Genomic DNA, 20,683 nt, shown 5'->3' with positions numbered 1-20,683 from the left:
ATCGGAGTCTGTAAATTTCAAATATTTAACATTCCTGTAAAGCAGAATCATTAAAAAAACAACTGAAATGAAACGTAATACCAAAAAATTTGTAAATGAAAAATTTAGTAGAAAATTTTAGGTTTGGTATATTCTGAACATATACTGCAGAAAATTTACTTTAAGCTTTGTTTGATGAGCGGCGGCTGTTAGCGTCATAAAATATTCAAACATTAATTGTCTATATAAAATTATACTAAGCCAATGTGAACTTAACCTCGAGATTATTAATAAAATTAATTAAGTTTCTATGCACAAAGCGTAAACATATGTATATATCTTTAAAGAAGAATATATTAAATTGGACTTCGAAACTTTGCCTGCTTATTATTTAACTTAGACGTTTTCCAATTTTTTATAGTGTAAAAAAAATTTAAACCACTTGAAAAATAGAAACGATTTAATTATAAAACTATTGTTCTTTTAATATTTAGAAAAGGTATCAAACGAGTTGTTTTTAGCCATTCGCCAAATTCTTTTGCACTTTAAAAAAATGTTCTGATTTTTTTTTTGAAGTCGGCTTTATGTCATAAATAGAAATAAATATTTCAAGATATTTAATGAACGATATCAGTATTCGTCTCTTATTCCAAATTGTTTCTTTGTTGCATTTGCAGTTGAAACACAAACCTTGGAGTAATTAAATTATAACAGCTCGTCTTAGTGCCTCCACCGCTGACCATTGGTTCAACTTTCGCCCAGAGTATCCGAATTTCCATTCAACGGGGACATGTGAACAGCATTTATATACATATGTATATACGGTATTAAAGTCAACAATAAACTAATTACGGTGTGATTACTAAATAATTAATAATAATTAACAGGTTGGATGAAATAGCGGCAGGTTACGGGAAGAATTTATGACCTCCGTATTAAACTTAAACTTAAGGGGAAGATCTATAAGACCATGGTCAAACCTATTCTATATAGATCCGAGTATTGGGCTACAAAAGAGATGACTGAAAGACAATTGCAAGGGGCGGAGATGAGAATGTTGAGAGGAACGTGAGGTGTTACGCGAATGGATAGAGTAAGGAATGTGTACATAAGAGGAAGTTTGAAAGTGTCACCAGTAACCAAGACGCTATGTGGAAACCGGCTGTCGTGGTATGGGCATGTTATGCAGAGTTATGAGGACCATGTTATGAGGAAGATCTCGAGCATGGATGTGGATGGACATAGAGGTAGGGGACGACCAAAGAAATGATGAATGGATTGTGTGAAAGACGATATGGTTAGAAATAATCTTACTTGTGAGATGACGTCAGACAGAAAAGTTTGGAAGAAGACATGCTGCGCCGACCTCAAATAAAATTTTAATAACGGCAGGAGGATGATAATACTAAATAACTTAATAAATATAAATACATAATATTGCTAATATTTAATTACAATAATACAGTAATACAGTATTAAGTACATGTGATTTAAAAAATACTTATATTGGTAAATGTAAAAAGTATTTTCGAAATTTTATAACAGAACGAACACTTTCACCCGAAAGGATTTATCAACTTTACGGAGTCGGAGACTGGGTGTTAAGCTTATTAGTTTATATCTCTGATCGTGTCGGATTGCTGTCGCATCAGATTACAAGATTCTGTGAATGCGAGGGAAAAGAGGATAGACTTGTTCCACAAATATGCTATAAAATCTTTGGCTCAGTTGACCAGTCCACAAGATTCCGTCAGGAGTCGATTCCGTTCAAAACTTGTTCAGGGTGACATTGTTATTAAATAAGGGACTGCAATAGAATAACTAGTATTTCATTATATAATTAGTATTTTAATATCGCTAAAGGAACCCCTCCAAATTTTAATTTTAAGCTTACCAAGTCACGTGAATAAAAACTTCGGATCGGTTTCACTGTATAACTAAATAAATAGCCTATTTATTTACACACAAATTCATCACAGATACGATTATTCAGTTTAACTGGAAATGAAAGGAGTTTATTATTTTATAATCAACAGCCGCTTCCGAGTGTACACTTCAGTTTCCAAAATGAATACTAATTGGCATCGCCAATTCGAACCAATTATGTTATTCGAACGTAATGAATTTAAATGACGAAATTGTCCGAAATATACGTCTTAGTTTGCGGTATTTTAATCTCGCTTTGTCGTCGTTCGACATGAAGATGTGGCTACTTTGTAATAAAAGTGAAAATTTGTTTCATTCTGACCTAAATGTTGTTTTATTTGAACTCTTGAACTCATTGCGATGTTTTATTTGATTTCTTTTTTTAATGATTTGGGTGAGAGACTAAGTACTTAATTATATTTGTTTTTATGAACAATTATTATCGGCTTAAATAAGTTTGAGGTTTCATTATTTTTTAATAGATGGAATATAAAAAAACTTTATTAATACTTCATTCGAAAGTACTATGTATCACTATATGTATATCGAGATAAATTATTCGCCGAAATAAAGTACGATCAAATAAAAAAATATGAGGACTGTGTTTAAGGCTGTGTTGTAATATGTAAATAAACAATCAAATCAAATCAAAATATATTTTATTCAAGTAGACTTTTACAAGCACTTTTGAATCGTCATTTAACGAACTGAAGTAAAGCTACCACCGGTTCGGAATGTAGATTCTACCTAGAAGAACCGGCAAGAAACTCAGTAGTTATTCTCTATATTGTCCACGCTGTAAATTAGAAAATGTATTCCTTATAACAACCATTGAATAGTGGTAGGACTTTGTTACCACACACTTATAACATATTCTACCGCCAAAAAAAAATACTCAGTAATGTTGTGATCCGATTTGTAGGATGAGTGAGCCAGGCTAACAGACACAAGGACACATAACACATTAGTTCTCAAGGTGGCGCATTAGTGTTGTATGGAAAGGTTAATATTTCTTATAGCACCAATGTCAATGGGGGTCGATGACCACTTAACATTAAAAGGACCCTTGGCATATCCACATACATATTAAAAAATAGCATAGTGAAATTGTATAAGATTCCGTTATGTCATAAAATTATTTTCTGCAGTTAAATGGACCATATTAAGATGGATAGAAAGGGGAGTGGTCACCTCGAAATCCGGTCTCATACATCGAAGGCACTTTATTCTTGGTAGCACTCCCTTGGTGAGAATATGAGCCAAGGGATGGTTGATATTAGTTTTAGGTTAGGAGAAAGATAATCGCTCGTTACACTTGGTAACTTTAAAGCGCGGCGGACTAACTATACACTAACAATACACAGAAGTACGTCATAAGTCAACTATTCAATATATGCAATATCCTAAATACGCTTCATAAGAAGTTATGCTTGTAATGTTATTTTATGCAGGAATAGGCCAATGGACCGACGTGACTTTGATGTGAAATATCTATTGGCGTGGATTGTGGGTAGGAAGGATTTGACGGGACAGCAAACGGCACGATACTCGCATGCCGTCATGTCTCCCTGCCACATATTTCGTTTGATACTTATGTTATTTTTTATACACATATTTTTGTTGTTGTTGTTGTTGACTATATTTAACTATAATAATATAAAAAAATATTTTTATTATGTTAATCCATATTTATTTACGGATTTAAACATCAAAGGATATTATAACATATTATTTAGAATTTAGAATTATTTTTATAGTTTGCAAATATAGAAAAAAAATGCCACGAGTTTACAATGAAAGTGCGCGTATTTTATTACAAATTCTCGTGTTACCTTTACTTCGTTAGTATTTTTTCATAAACGTTTTCACAACAAAAATACTATATATCCATCGAAATAATAACGCACGATATAACTAAACTATAATATCTTAGCGATGTCAGTACATGAGCTGATCATCATCTCCGAATTTGCTAAGATTTCATCTTTATTAGCCTAAGTTAACTTATAGTCGGGGAGACTGACAGTTGAATCTCAATCATGTTACGAGTCGGACGTCAAAATAATAAATCATTAATATTTTTCTAATTTGATAATATTAATACTAATTCTGTTTTAATTATAATTAATTAGATCCATTGTGAAAATTCCTTGAGTACAATTCTAATAAATCTATGGTTTATTCATATTATTTAAGTGTTAGTATTTAAGTCTCATGTCACAGAGACTTATTCTGTTCCACTCAACTAAACTGCACCTCTCACGCTTGCCTAACATTCGTGTGGCTTTGCCAATCATTCGTAGGTTTATAGTCTGGGATACAAGCTGCCTTCATACCAAATATCATCAATTTAGGTTCATTGGTTTAGTTATGAAGATGAAACATACAGGGAAATAGATTTATAGTTTAACGGCGAGAAAAAAATATTTTTCAAAAAGTCAAATGAAACCATATTTGCTTTAATCTAAATTGGCTTGGATATTTTTGTACTATATTCTCGCTTTTGATTCATTTTTCATATTTAGTTTACTTGTATTTTTTTCGTATTTGTATTGTATCCTATGTCCTACCACGGAATTCAAGCTTACTTCATAACAAATTTCATCAGATTCAGTTCAGTGGCTTAGTTGTGAAAGAGAAACAAACAGTCAGACAAATTTACTTTCGCTTTTAAAATATTAGTATACATTAGTATGGAATTATCAAATTACTTGGTAGTAGGGCTTTGTGCCTTTTTACCGCTTTGGGTAGGTACCATATATTCTACCGTCAATTAGCAATACTTAAAAAACATTTTGGAAAACCAGAAGTATTATTATGTTTTCAAGGAACATAACTTCTCAGTTCTCCAGATTAGTGGCCTATTTACGATACTGTAAGAAATGTGTAATATTTCTTACAGCACCTATGTATATATATATATATATATATATATATATATATATATATATATATATATGTCAGTGGTGACCACTTAGCATTAGGTGACTACATAAAAAAAATATTAATATAATAAAATTATTTACTTCATATCCTACCGCCAAACAGTAGTACTTCCGGTTTGAGCCAGTGTAACATACACAAGGGACATAACATCTTAGTTGCCAAGGTTGATGACACATTGTCGATTTAGGGACCGGTTAATATTTCTTAGAGCGCCATTGTCCGCTTACCTATACCATAAAAAAAAAAAATCTATAAACATATTTGTTCCTACAGGCAGACATAGGAGTAATTGTATGGTGATTCCCTAAACTTACATCATTATCCATGCGCTTTCAACAGTGACATTAATTTGTGATATTTCCAACCCCATTTATACGTTCTCTTAATGCTTCGGCTGGCTTTGTTAGATCCGATCACAGGAGAATAGGCTGTTTGTTTAAGATTCTTGTTTAGTATTGGAATACCGAATGACTTAAATATGCTTACCGAGAAATGAACTATACCCGTATTCATTGACGCGTGATATATAATCATTGCACTCATAAGTCGAACGTTTAAAAAGGGTAAAAAACGTTTTGAAGAATGAAAAGGTTCAATGTAATTGGCCTTTTTAATATGTACATACATTAAATAAAGTATCAATTTTAAATAAAAGGGAAATTGTTGAATATATTTAATTTTGCGTCGTTAACCTGGCCTCAGTCGTGGTTTGAGCGGCGTAATGCACATTTTCCGACTCGACATTTTTTTATTGTTGCCTTTAAAATTCGAATTTTCGAATGCAATGATCGTGTAAGGTCTGGATAAAATTATTCCGTAGCCGACGGCATTTAATGAGTAATTAAAATAATTAAGACTTCGAATTAACGTACGTTTTTGTTATATTATTTTTAATTCAAAAATAGTTTTTAATTTAAGGTCAAGTAAGGCTTTGTTGTTTCATCAATCCACTTATGATATGTGGATGAATATAATGATTTCAACGACTTTTTATTTGAACAAGACTTTAGTTGAAATAAAAATAGATGTCTTTTCTCGGCGTTAGAGATTTGTTGAAACTCAGGGTCGATAATACTCACTGATCACCTATACTTAACATTAATAAAATGTGTTCTGATTTGTTTCGTTTTGAAGGGTGATTAAAAAGTAACTTTTATAAAAATATGTATATTATTATTTAATCCAGAAACACTTAGTTAAAAGACATTTAATGTTCTCTTCTTCAATATAATACCTATTTTTGCATAGCTCTGAACAAATCCAATGTGATATTATTTGATACCTATCATACCCATTCTTAGCATAATCACTACGCTTAGTTGAAGAGGTATATTAGTAATTCCTTAGAAATGTCCATTGTTAGTCAACTACTAAAGAAGTGCCAGTGGGTCTCCATTCTAATTTCGAAACCTGTGATTGAACCTATGATTGTTATCATTGATTTTATTTAATTGTAAACTGCAAGTTATCTACATTTGCCACTTATCTAAATTTGGCACCAAAATTATGAAAGCTTATTTAAATGAAATTTTAATGTCAATTAGTATACATTAGTTTAGTTACAATTGGATTTAGTTGAAAACAATTTACTTTAATTTTGTTTACATTTTTATTTTTTTTCTTATACAGCCGCGGTATTACTCCTTAACGGGCCAGTAGCTTTTTTCCGCCCTCTAAAATTAATTATTCATTAAATTATAACCATTCAGTAAATTGCAATCGAGAAACATCCTTAATTTCTGCACATCAAAGGCTGGACCCCTTTAATATGAGATCGTAATTATGTGCAGCTATCGTCCCATAATCACTGGAACAAAAATCGGCTCACGCTTTTAATATTTAAGATGACAGTGGTGATAATTATTTCAGCCACGGCGATCAATCATAAGGAAGATCGGCCAACTTCACCATTATATTATATCCTTTTCTCCTTATTATCCTTAACACGGGTTGTGTAAATACCCATAAGGGATAATAAGTTTCACTCTTCGTAGAGCCAAACCACATGTAAAAACGTTTTGAAGAATGAAAAGGTTCAATGTAATTGGCCTTTTTAATATGTACATACATTAAATAAAGTATCAATTTTAAATAAAAGGGAAATTGTTGAATATATTTAATTTTGCATTTTTTATTTATTTTATATTTATAGAGTACTTAGCCAATAGTAATATTTAGTAATAGGCATATTTATTGTGTAAACTCATAAGATTATATAATCTTATTTTTGTAATATTTCTTTTTGGCGCCAATAAATTGTTACTAATACATTTTTATTGTCTTGCTTTAGTGCGTACGAAAACATACGTGGACTCTATATGCTCTCATCATTCGATAGGATGTCAAATTCAACACTAACGTAAAGATTTCAAGCGCAGAGCCAAATTCTTTACGTGTTTTTCGATGCAGGGGAATCCGGGTACTTGTATATACTCCCCTGTATGAATTGGAAGTGTTTCCAATTTCCGAACTTCAGGTTGTTTCTGAGAATTTATCAATATCGATAGAAATACAAAATATTTTTTAAGGATTTGACCTGGGATTTGAACTTTGGACATGAGGAAATGATCTTAAAAAAATATATGAATCATATAATTTAAATCATAAATATTAAAGTTATTTCCATAAACTTTTCTAATTATTTAATGGAAAAAATAAGCTATTAATAATGTATTCATTTGTACTTCTAAGAAGTTGGACTCCTTTAATTGGTATTTGTTTTTAAGAAAAAATACAAATATAATATTTATTATTTATTATTATTGATATGATTTTAAATTTCCTGTAAATATGACGAATTTTACGTAAAGTCTTCACAAAACTAGTTATTTTCATGATAAGCTTAATATTTTCCATGTCATACAAAATGGCGGTAAATTTCACAAAATTATCATAAAGGTAAAAGCTTTTATAACAAATTCTCAGGGCGTTTGATTATTGCGTTCGAGATTTTCAAATACTCGTAGTCTATCGTTAAACTTAAAGATAAATTAGTTTAAGAAAGCCGATGAACTTGATTGGGTGATAGTTATATCTTTAACTATATGAATACCATATAATATGATTTTCATATATGTTATGTAATTATCAATCTATTGGTCTAATTCCCAATCTAATTACGCCAGTCGAAGCCGAAGATTGTTGAAGTGAAGCCAATAACTATCATTCGCATTCCGGATACTTGTAATTGAGTGGAATTTGACAATTACTAGTCCATTGCGTAGAGAGTTACATACGTATTAGTTGCAGTTGAGTGGCAGGCGAGGATGCTGAGGAGAAGGCAATGACCATCATGCCATTAGGCTTATTTGCTGTCGGTATTTCTTCCGGCTTTAAGGTTCCCTCATTTTCTCTAAACTACGCTTGTCAACGCAATTTTATATATATTTTAGCATGTACTAATTATTAAGCAGTTAGAAAGAAAACATTTTATCGAAATTGGGCATTGAAGTACATATTTTTCTTTCAAGTAAAATAACTCATTTCATAGTAAAATAATAGAGGAAATCGAATTAGTAATCATTTTATCGTTTTTGATCCTGCTCAACCTGAAATAGATGATCAGAATTTATGAAGATCTTATATAAAAAAATACACTTCGTACCATACGTGTATTTTTTTGATAATTTTATATTTTGAAATAGATCGTTTCGTTGAACAGCCCTTAAGATACGGTGTCATAATATGATATGTCTATCATTTGAACATTGTGTTTTGTCATTTCTGTGTTAAATTTAAATGTATATTTTGTCTACTCGTTAAGTGATAAATATTGAATATTTTGTGGATAAAAAATGTCAAAAAAAAAGAAATTCTCGTTTCGTACTCTTCAGAGCGCTATTATCCTTAGTATGTATATTTTAATCTTATTTTTTTTATTTTCTTCGTGGAGACCATTTTCCTGTATCTCATTATGCGAATTATCAGTGTTTGCATTTTAACAAGATACAAGATTGTATTCGACATTCACATTGTCAGTAATTGTATTCTATGCAAATATCAACTCCGTGTCTCGTAGGAGACATCTGTATGTAATTCTGCCATTATTGTTTTAAGGTAAATTGACATAAGGTTGTATCTACGTCGAAATAACATGTATTTGTTATTAAACCTGCATCATATGTGTGCTACACCAACCAAGAGCAGTAAAGAAAATAAACAATTCAGATATTGAATTGATGCGATATCGTTGTACGATTTCTTAAGTAATCAATCCCTATAATATTCAGGATGGATTCGCAAAATAATGGCAGTTTGAATGTTACTGAAGTTTAGTTTATAAGTGATCAAGCGGTAGTGTATTTATTATATACAGTATAGTGTACAATAACAACATTAACAGCCTGTAGATTGCCCACTCCTGGGCTAAGGCCTTCTCTCCCTTTGAGGAGAAGCTTTGGAGCATATTCCACCACGCTGCTCCAATGCGGGTTGGTGGATACACATGTGGCAGAATTTCGTTGAAATAAGACACATGCAGTTTTCCTCACGATGTTTTCCTTAAGCGCCGAGCACGAGATGAATTAAAAACACAAATAAGGACATGAAAATTCAGTGGTGCTTGCCTGGGTTTGAACCCGCAATCATCAGTTAAGATGCACGCGTTCTGACCACTGGGCCATCTCAGCTCTCATGCATAGTGTACATATGTACATATATATTGTATATTCCATCTCAGACACACTAGTAGCAGACATGGAATATGTTAATCTAAGGTTTGTTTATATTAAGCCCTTCTTCTATTGGAATAATGTTAAGGTTGTGACGTAAATATCCTAATATTAGATAGATGTCTCTTCCCTCGAGATAACTTACTGCTAAACTTTAGCAGCAAAACTTTCAGAGCTAAATACAGACAGGTATAAGATTTCCAATAAGCTTTTCTTTATGTATGCATTTGCATTTCACACGGAATAGTGTAGGAGTTGTTTCGTACTGTTATGTTATAAACGTGAAATAGATTATGCTCCAGTTTATAAGCTATTAATAATCTTAAATTGATACCGAGTCAAATAATAAATAGTATATATACATAACGAGCTATGTACGTAAATTGACCACGTATTAATTCAATTGTTATATTTCAAGTCGAGTCCTAAATCGAGATTGCGAGTTAATATCACTAATTTTCAGTTGCTCAGTTTGTGATGCAGAAATCTCCCTTGGTAACAACCTCGGATTTACTTCGATTAACATTAGTTGTGTTTGAGATGTAAATTATATGGAATGCTCAGCCAGTCCTGGATAGCTTGTATCACTGAACTATTAAATTTAAACTCCGAAGTAAGTAAGCTCCCTTATTGCTTTTGACCCAATTTCGACAAACAATTTTATTGCCGCCGAAAATGTTTAAGAACATTCTTCAATCCGTAATTTTATTTGTCGTTTCCGAGGTGTGTGCGTCAAAATAGTTGTTTAGTATTTATTTATATGAATAAAAAAGAGGCAATTTATATAAAGTGTTTTAAGTGTTCAAGTCAAATTCTTCTGCCGTCATTTTGAATAATGAAAGGATTGAGTTTGTGGAGTCGACGGCCTTTCTAGGGATAACCCTTGACTCCAAACTTCAGTGGGGCACCCATTTGTATGCCCTAGCAGGGAATCTAAGTAGTGCCATTTATGCAATAAAACAATAAGAAAACTCACGGACATAAGTACTGCTAGACTAGTTTATTTTAGTAATTTTGACAGTCTTATGTCATATGGAATGTTGTTATGGGGTAATGCAGCAGATATTGAAATAGTATTTATTCTGCAGAAAAGAGCTATCCGAAATATTTACGATATTAGCTCTAGGACATCATTACGCGAAAAATTTAAAGAAATAGGTGTGTTAACGGCTGCTTCACAATATATTTATGATAATATAATGTTTATACAGAAGAATTTACAAAAGTATTCCAGAAAAGCTGATATACATACTATTAATACAAGAAATAAGAATAAACTTGTAACCCCTACTTTCCGTTTGCATACGGTACAGAGAACGTTTTTGGGCAATGGTATACGCATATATAATAAGATACCGGGAAATGTAACCAATTTACCATTTACAAAATTTAAAAATTTTTAGAAAAAAACGCCTGGATTTAGGCTCGGGTTCCATCACAGGACACTAATTATTGTAAAAAAAACATCATTGTAAATCTGTTTATTTGAAAAGAGCAACTATGCGAATTTCTTGCCGTTTCTTTTCGCTGGAGGCTGCTTTCCGAAACGGTGGTAGTATTTTAATATCGACGATTCAAAAACGCTTCATTGTAAAGTTTACTTGAATAAAATTGATTTAATTTGATTTGTTGAAAAAATAAAATTTATAATTTTTCTCTTGCTTGGTGATAAAATGTGTATGTTAGAATAACTGCATGTGCAGTGCCCAGTGCATTGAAGTAATGTGGTGGTTCACTTTAATTTTTTATATGTTTTCTCATTGTACTACGTGACGATAAGTGTCACAACTGCCCATGGGCATTAACATAAAAAAAATTAACCACTTCTTAAATACTACACCAACTTTCGGAACTGAGATGTTATGTTCCTTGTTCCTGTAGTTACACTGGCTCAGTCACTCTTCAAACAAAACACGTACACAACCATACTAAGCATTGCTGTTTTGCGGTAGAATATCTGATGAGTGGGTAGTACCTACCCAGGTGAGCTCGCACAAAACCACCAAGTGACATTGACATTTTTTTATTTCTTAATTGACATGTAATAATAACTAGCTGAAATTTTTCAAAATAAAAATATTCTTATTCAAACTTTCTGACATTGAAACAGATTTGACTCAATAGCTTTCTGACACACATATATACTTGTAGCTCACGTTTCTAGGCCAAGGCTACCGTAGGCTTTTCATTTTACATTTGCTCTGGTGTTGTAATGTTTTGGTTTAACACACACTTGAGCACGTTATGAGACAAGTACGACTATTCTATTTCATTCTTTCCGTTTATTTTTAGAGATTTCATTTATGTCTTCTTTTTTCAGATGAAATGTTTTCACTCTCAAATCTAATGCGTTCCTGGGATATTTTCTGTTTTTCATTTTGTTTAGTGAATTATAAAACTGAAGATAATCCCATCTAACTTACCATAATAAAATAATAGTAGTTATGTATTTTATACTTTTAGCGAGTTAAGGAATTAATGTTTATTGAAATAGTTACACCATCAATTTATCACTAAACACTTAAAGTAAACAACTGATATAGGTAACATTCAAAGTAATATGTATTTAAAGGTGTAAACAATATTGATCTTCAAAAATAAAAATCAAACTAACCTATAAAAATATATTAAATTATTCAAATTACACATAGACATGAATCCTTTGGACGGGTCAATTATGTTTTTTATTTATTTTTTATTTTTAAATGTAGATAAATAGGTACCTGACTGTTATGATCATCAATCCGATCTTATACCGTAAAGGCGCCACCAACCTTAGGAACTAAGATGTTATGTCCTTTACACAAATAGTTATACTGGCTTGCTCATTATTCAAACAGGAACACAAAAATATTAGATGATGAATGAGTGGTACTTACTCAGTTGGTCTTGGGTTAGCTGCGGTCGCTACATGCTGGGGTACATGTCAGTCACCTCCTCGTGGTGTACCCTGGGCAAAGGAGCCGGCTTAAGCTTGCTCGTCGGCCGCGGCTAAGACTGGCGCGGAGGGATGCCGCGGGGCTGCTCCTGGTACGTCTCTGATTCGGCAGGGCGGACCATGTGAATGGCATCGTTGGCTAGGAGGGAGTGGGAGGGCGCGCTACTCGAGCCTCCCAGGTGTTTTACACCGGCGGTCAGCGGCGGAGCCTACCATCGTATCCGCCGCAGGGCGTCAGCTTCGTTGACGCCCAGCCTTCAGTAGCGGACTCGGGGGAGTTCGCCTCATTCCCACGTGGAAGATGAGGGGGAAGGCGCGCACTAGGCGCGCTAGGGCGGCAACCCCACAAAATTGGGGTTAAGGTTGTATTGACCCCCCTACATGTCCCACAAATAAAATCGCGTCCTCTAGCAAATGTTCATATTGGCCCTAAAATTGTAACATTTCAATGGACTACATGTTGAGAAGACATACGCAATAAAGTATAAAATTAAACTAAAATATTTTCAAATATCGAAGTAAATTCATTTACCAATAAAAACAAGCGCCAATCGTTTTTCTTTATTGGTAAAAATATATTACCATCTCTGTGACCAAGCTTTTGATCTCAGAATATTTCATTTATTGAAAAGTTTTCTTAAAAATTTAAGGCGTATTTGATTAGATGTTGTCGATTTCATTTGATATCGGGCATTTTATTGGCTGTTTCATTTTACATAATATAAATTCATATAACCTTCAAGGTATTCCATTAATAAGAACTACTATAAAATCAACGTAATAAATTCAGTCTTGGTCGAGTTTATATTCAGAGAAGTTGTTCGTTTGAAAATTTCTATTCTCGATAAAAAATATACTTTATAAATATTTTACAATATTATATGAAACTTTTAATTATTTTATAATTATAAACGAAATAAAATTTTATTAAATAACGATCAGAAATTAATAACGTCGAGAAAAACCTAAAATACTGAAGAAAATATTCAACCATTTATATGGTAATATTAACGTCAAATCCAAAACCGTTTTATGAAAGATTTAGCATTCGTGCGTAACAAAGTACGGAACAGATTGGAAGAAAAGAATTATTCTTCTGGTTCGTTGGCGAAGGTGAGACATAAAACGACCCGTGCCCGTGGCCAAGCGGGAATATATTGTAGAAAATAAGCTTTCTAAAAGGTTCACATTTTTCTAACTGACTGATAAAAGGTAATTTATTGGGTGTGTTACCATTTTGAACTTAAATGCATTAATTGTCGGTATTTTTATTTAAAAAATACCCAAATATTAATACCCAAATGCATTTGTGACTTCTTTGAGCATTTAACATTTAAGAGCAATGTTATTATAATTATATAAAATTGCAGTGAACCAAATATAATGTCAAATTATATTTAAAAAATAAACAGGAAACAGCTCGAAATTGGGTTACAGCCGGGCAAAGCCTGACTCTGCTCTTGGAGCTTATATCCCCACGACGTTCCAAGGCAGAATTATTGTATATTATTGAAAAAACATTTAGCAAAATTTTGTCTAGCACTTGCAGGTTTTTTACGCTGTTTTCCTTTATCGCCGAACACGAATTTTATAAACATGAAAATTAGTTGATGTTTTCCAGGCTTAAACCCCAAAAATAACCAGCCCTTACAGCTAGAACCATTGCGCTGCAAGTTACGCCTGCATTATCTCAACCTGGTCGGCCCTAACAAAGCTGCAGTGTTGGTAACGTAGCCGCAAACGGAGCAGAAGTTCGTTACATATGCCCTATGTCTTGTATCAGGAGCAATTGTCTAAAGCTGTCGATATCTCAATAGGTAGAGAAACTGGCCGACAAACTTGGTGGATAAATATGGTGAATATGAGGTACAAGGTCAGTTTCCCAATTAAAGTGGTAAGGTGAGACTTTTTAGAAGGTATTCTAGTGCACTCAGTGCCAAATTTTGAACTGGCAAATGGGCCACCTGATGGTTCTTAGAAATGAATACGCCACTGACCTTGGAAACTAAGATATTATTTCTTTTGTGACTGATTCACACATCCTTCAAGCTGTAATGTAACAATATTAGTACGTATTGATGTATGCCGGTATAATATGTGATGAGTGAGTGGTCTAGGTAAGACCCAGAAGGGCTTGCCCAAAACCTAACTTCCAAGTGTCATCGAACTAAGAAACCGAAAAACTTGAAATGAAACAAAGTGACACGGTTTTGTAACAATTTTTATTTATGAACAGAACTGAAAAAAATTATAAACTTTATTCAATTTAAAACTATTTTTATCTGATCTTATTTGGTCGCGCTTTGCATATATCTGCTGAAATGAATTCTCTCGAGTAAATTATTTAAACGAATCGTTTCAAGTACGCGATGTCTGAAGCGATGCTCCGCTCGTCGGCGTCTATCGTGCGTAATTTTGTTTTTTACTGGTTGAAATAAACGACGATATTTTATTTTACAAAATATTTTGCGTAAGAACTTGTCTTTCTGTAGTTTATTTTGTTTTCCTTAAAACAACTATATCACCTGACCTCAATTCTAGTGATAAGTGAATAACTATAATATAGCTTTTTAAATGATAGCATCTTGGCAATAATGACTCTAGGCCGTTTCGATATTGAATATAAAAAATGAGGTCTAAGGTATTATTTTACGTAAAGTAGTATATTCAGAGTAAACAATACTGTATAATGCCTTTAACAAATGAAAAATGTTACTTTCAGATATAAGAAATATTTGTTTTAGCAATAACATGAGGGAAATTTTAATAATTACTGGAGTAAAGCTATCTCACTGGTTTATCCCGTATCTACATTCCGAACCGATAGTAGCTTAAAATTTATTGGATTTCAGACATCGTACTCCAGCCTGACCTTTAAATTTACTCTCGTAAGACTTACAACCCGGTAGCTTCACTTCAAAAAAGCCTTTTGTTTTCGTCGGATGGGAGATATTTGACACTTGACCACATCGGAAAATCTTGAAATAGAATCTGTTGATTTTATTGCCTTAAATTGTTGGTAGGTCTTTGTGCAGACTGTTTGCGTAGGCATCGCTAACTCATACAATATTCAGTATTGTTGTGTTCCAGTTTGAAAGTTGAGTGTATCAGGCTAAAAGGGAGATAGCATCTTTGTTTCAAAAGTTATTGGTGCTTTGGTGATGTAATATTTTTTACAATACCAAAATCTACGAGTAGTAGTCACTTGCCACTTGGCGTAATTGCCAATCTGAATATCCATATTAAAAAAAGTATTCTATTTATTATATACAATACTAACCGTTACCCGTGGCTTCGGTCGCGTAGAATATGAATATATTTACAAATTAACTTATAATATTAAGTTAATGTAAGACCTCTTTGTATATCACATTGGTGTGTATTTCAGCCCTTAGGGTAGAATATCCAGAATCGCTTAAATGCGAATTAACTCATTTTTAATCGGTAGCCCAAAAATAAAGTTTCATGTTTTTAACTTAAAAAATGATGGACTTCCATAAAAACTTCAACCCTTATTTCACCCCCGTAGGGGTAGAATATGCAGAAACACTTAAATTAGTATCTACTCCTTTTTAATCAGTATCCCAAAAATAAATTTTCATGTTTCTAACTTAAAAAATAACGGACTTCCATACAAACGTTGAACCCCTATTTCACCCCTTTAGGGGTAGAATTTTCAAAATTCGTTCCTTAGTGGGTGTCATGGTATGTTAGTTTATAAGTGTACATATAAGTTTTATGCTTCTAGTTCTAAAAATAACAATACTTTCAACAAGTTATAACCTTTCATCCCCCTTTTCAACACTTTACAGCCCTTTTTTCCAAATAAAAAGTAACCTATGTCCTTTCTCAGGCTCTAGACTATTTGTGTACCAAATTTTATTTAAATCGGTCCAGTAGTTTTGGCGTGAAAGCGAGACGGACAGACAGACAGAGTTACTTTCGCATTTATAATATTAGTATGGAAGTATGGATTACATTTATTGTAGCCAATGTATCATAATATGTTTTTTTGAAATTTTACAATAAAATATTTGAAATCTACGTCACGGTTCGAGTTCACTCTGACAGAATAAGCCCACAGGAAATTGCCTCGTTTCTTAACATCGCACGCGGCTTCTTGATCTTTTTGCTTCGCCGAAGTAATTTAAAGTACAAGAATATTTTATTTATAAGTTGACTTTGCTATTTACGCTTAAAAATTCAATACATTCATTAAGCAGTCTTTATATTATAACTTTAATGTTGGCGTTATAATTATGTTTACGAATTATTATGAATAACGTATATCATATAGTTTTATTGATCGAGTTGAAAAGGGATTGATATAAGAAGATCAACTACCGTACTAATGTTACTTAGTTTTTTGCCAGTTTTTATTAGAATAAACATTTTTTTTACGCTTGTATTTTTCTTTAATAGATTTATCATTTATAAAAAAAAAACAATTGTTAGTACTGAACGCTGTTTTGTTAGTAATTTTGAATATATTCTGGCCTCATTATTAATCCCTTATAATATAATCGCCGGGTTTTAATTTTCACATTCTAAATAAAATAAACAAATTGTAAGTAATCCGAAGTATTTATTTACAATTATCAAATACAATAATATTTACATTGATTTCGTACCGTAGTATCTACAAACGATCCCTGTACAAAAAACATTTTAGGATATGTCTGATAGTGACATCAAACAACTTAAATAGTAGCAAATTGAGCTCTTAAAGTCCAAAACTCAACGCAAACAATATCAGGTAGTGTATTACATTCACAAGAGGAGCGATAAGCGGAGCGGGTGAACGCGGAACTCTTTCATCTGACATGACACTCGACGCGACAACGACACGACGCCCGCTGGATCCTTCATTTCTTGTCTCATCTGCTGCTGAAACACTGCTTACCTCTGGTGGAACGCAGTTCGGCAATTTGGCCTGCAAAAAAATTCATGTTAAAATACTATTTACTAAAATGACTCGAGATGGCCCAGTAGAACCCGTGAATGGTAGCGGGTTGAAACGCGGGAAAAACCACTGAAATTTCATAATTAATTATGTTTACAATATTTAATTGTGTTTGTCATATTTAATTGTGTTTACAATTCTTATGCTCAGTGTGAAGAAATATACCGTGAGGCCCGACCATTGGAGCCGCATGATGATATAAACACCAAAACATTCGTCATATAGAAGAAGACGAGAGGAGTCATTATCCCATCAATAGGACGTTTACTGGCTGTTACACACACTTCCTCTAACTTACCTGTGGTTTTGTGTAATTGAAAATCGATTCATGACATCGTCGTGCTTGGTGCGCAAGACATGCAGCGTAGGCAATGGCGTGAGGAATATAGCTTTGCTCCACCACTCCAGCGAATAAGACCGTCGCCATTGGACCTAAGAAAATATAACGCTTTTATCATACATTTTATAGACTTACTCTTCAAATATATTATGGAGGGTAGATAAGGGTAAACATTCTATAATGGGGACAAATACAAAAATAATCCAGTTGTAAGCAGTAAATAGCAGTTCAAAAGATCAAACGATATGGTTTGGATGTAGCACAACATGTAGTTACTTTTTGGTGACTCAATTTCTTACGCAATCCATCATAATTTTATAAATATAACTTAAAAGAACAATCTTGTGAAATCGTAGAGATGATAGATTTCTTGTGAACTTGAAATAGTACCTTTTTGACTTTAATAACTTTTGGCGCTTGCAGCGAAATTTAACCTGATTTAACGCATTTTGATAGACACATTTAATACACAAACATAATTCTACTTAACGGCATAGAAATGTTTGTAGTTTTAAAGAAAACAAATGTATTTTTAAATTTGACATTTACAACATGAATCGCAAGATTCCGATTTGTATCGTATTTTTGAAAAATTCAGCTATTTTCCATCACAAAAATAACTTTAACATCATTGAAATGCAGAGTAATGAAGGCTTTATGCCTAGATAAATCTGAAATTAAACTTGACCTTATAAATTCACGAGGATCTGTATTCAAAAAGGTCAAGCTGATCTTCAATTATTTGATACTTCACGTAGCCAGAAACGAATACTTGTAACAAACAAGACTCGTTTGTAAAATCGTTATAAATAATATATTATTTTATTGTTAGAATATTCTAGAATATTTAAAGAAATTGCAACGAATAGTTTACCTAAGGCATAAATTGGTACGTCTTCCCCTCCATGTGTCGCCCATTGCCGTGGTACTGCTGCAGCGTGAACTGCATCAGCTGGAGTACTGGTACCATTTAAAGGAAGAGCTCGAGGCTCTGAATGCCCTGGTCCAGTTCCATATAGTAAAGTAGTGTATCTTAAACCATCAATATCTGATACTACTGTATCAGCACCTACAAACATTAAATAACTTTTAATATTTATCTTAATTGCATAAGAAAAAAAAATCATAGCGAAAAAAGACCTACAATTATATTCATAAAACTAAAGACATCATAACATAAATTCATACCTAATATGGGGTGTCCCCTGGGTGTGGCTTGCCCCCCAAAAGTCATTACATGGCCGTGGTCTGCGGTCACGACAATGAGAGTCTCTGCCGGATTTACTTTTTCCAAGGCCGCTAATAACGCCGTTTCCAATTCTAATGTCTCATCAAGTGCTCTATAGGGATTATTATAATGATGAGCGTGATCTATTCGTCCGCCTAAAAATGAAATAAATGAAAACATTATAAGGGTCGCATTTAAGGGTTGAATTGTTAATGTGTTTTATTTTGTATGATGCAGAATATACATGAATACTCGAATAGGATTTTGATACTTATAAAATTGCGTGCAAAATAATTGACATAATTGAAGATGTTATTAGAAAGAGAAAGACAATAAATGATCTCTTTTTGTCAGATTGTGTCGTAAAAGTTGTTATTGACATTTTGAAAATGGAATGGATATTTAATGATACGTCAAACTTATATAAGTATTTTATTCACTTATTCCAAACCTTCTAGAAGTAAAAAGAATCCTTTGTCATTCTTCGTCAATATAGCAAGTGCCACACGAGTCATGTCGGCTAAAGAAGGGTCGTCGGCTTTTACGGTTGTACTAGCAGCTGTACCTTCCTCTGTGTCTAGCACGGCTCCTCGTTCCGCGTTAAACTCCATGTGAGAATATTCAAATAGACCTGTGTATCAAAATAAAATATTTTTTTAAAGCTAAAGGAAAAACCAAATTTAAAACCTATGACGTGTACTAAACTATTTTAGTTTAAAAATAATTATTATAGGTAACTTTGGATAAAATATATATAAGTATATATATAAATATTTTTATATAGTAAAATATTAACTAGACATCGTTGTTGATGATTTTTAACGACGTTATACCTTCTTAAAATACATAATACAATTACCAAAAATGAGTTCACAATCAACAAAGATGTCTTGTTCTTACAAAGAAAAAAATCGGAATTGATAAATATTTGAAGTAACCATTTTATTTATTTTTTTAATTAACGAACACATTCTGACTCTGCGCTAATACTTGCATGCGAAATTCATGGCACGATTAAAAGTAACGTATTTGTTTACCTAATTAATTTAATACGCTGTTGAGTTAAATGCATGCTGCTGAGCTAGCTGTTTTTATAACAAACACAAACAAACCAACAGTATTATGTTTAATGTTATGTTTATAATGATTGAGTATACTCGGTTTTTTCATTGCAATTGACCAGTCGACTATAAGGTGTCTATTTTTATATTAAAAAGTTTAATTGACTAATATCAGGATCCACCAGTCTGAAGATTTGAAGATCTACCAGATTGGATATAAAAACAATATGTTTCATTAGAAATGTTATTTCACATAACACTCAATACACAGAAAAAGAAAAAAAAATAAGACTAAAGATATTTAAAAAATAAAATGCAACGAGCGATCTTATCCCTGAAATAGTGATCTCTTCTGAACAACCACCCGGGAAAGTGTTTATAAGACACATCGGTTAATTATTATATATACACATATAAATATTTATGTTGTATACATATAAACATATTTGACATATTTTTAGTCTACAGGCCCTACAGATCACAAAACATCGGAGTATCTAAAATTACCCATTTTCATAGACTTGTAAGATTGTTTCACGAAAATATTTACCAACGAATATCTATGTAATATCAAAACCCACGCTTCGATACCGTTGAATTTTTATTTATAAAATTGTTGTTTAACCTTAACA

At 32.5% G+C, this 20,683-nt stretch overlaps 1 protein-coding gene across 1 annotated transcript in view; it reads right to left on the bottom strand.

Annotated features, from left to right (window-relative positions):
* Nucleotides 1-17,024: 17,024 nt before the first annotated feature.
* LOC113400886 (alkaline phosphatase-like) overlaps nt 17,025-20,683 on the bottom strand; it is an 89,161-nt gene continuing 85,502 nt past the window's right edge. Inside the window, exons 8-12 of the mRNA XM_026640561.2 lie at nt 19,442-19,621; nt 18,951-19,145; nt 18,637-18,831; nt 17,721-17,854; nt 17,025-17,392 (exon numbers count right to left, since the gene is read on the bottom strand). Coding sequence (XP_026496346.1) covers nt 17,183-17,392; nt 17,721-17,854; nt 18,637-18,831; nt 18,951-19,145; nt 19,442-19,621 — 914 coding nt within the window. The 3' untranslated portion in view covers nt 17,025-17,182. The remainder of the gene's footprint in view (nt 17,393-17,720; nt 17,855-18,636; nt 18,832-18,950; nt 19,146-19,441; nt 19,622-20,683) is intronic.

The sequence above is a fragment of the Vanessa tameamea genome, chromosome 11 (genome assembly GCF_037043105.1).
Source record: "Vanessa tameamea isolate UH-Manoa-2023 chromosome 11, ilVanTame1 primary haplotype, whole genome shotgun sequence".
Lineage (NCBI taxonomy): Eukaryota > Metazoa > Arthropoda > Insecta > Lepidoptera > Nymphalidae > Vanessa > Vanessa tameamea.
The sequence above is the reverse complement of the archived record's forward strand: the minus strand, read 5'-3'. Positions and strand labels throughout refer to the sequence as shown.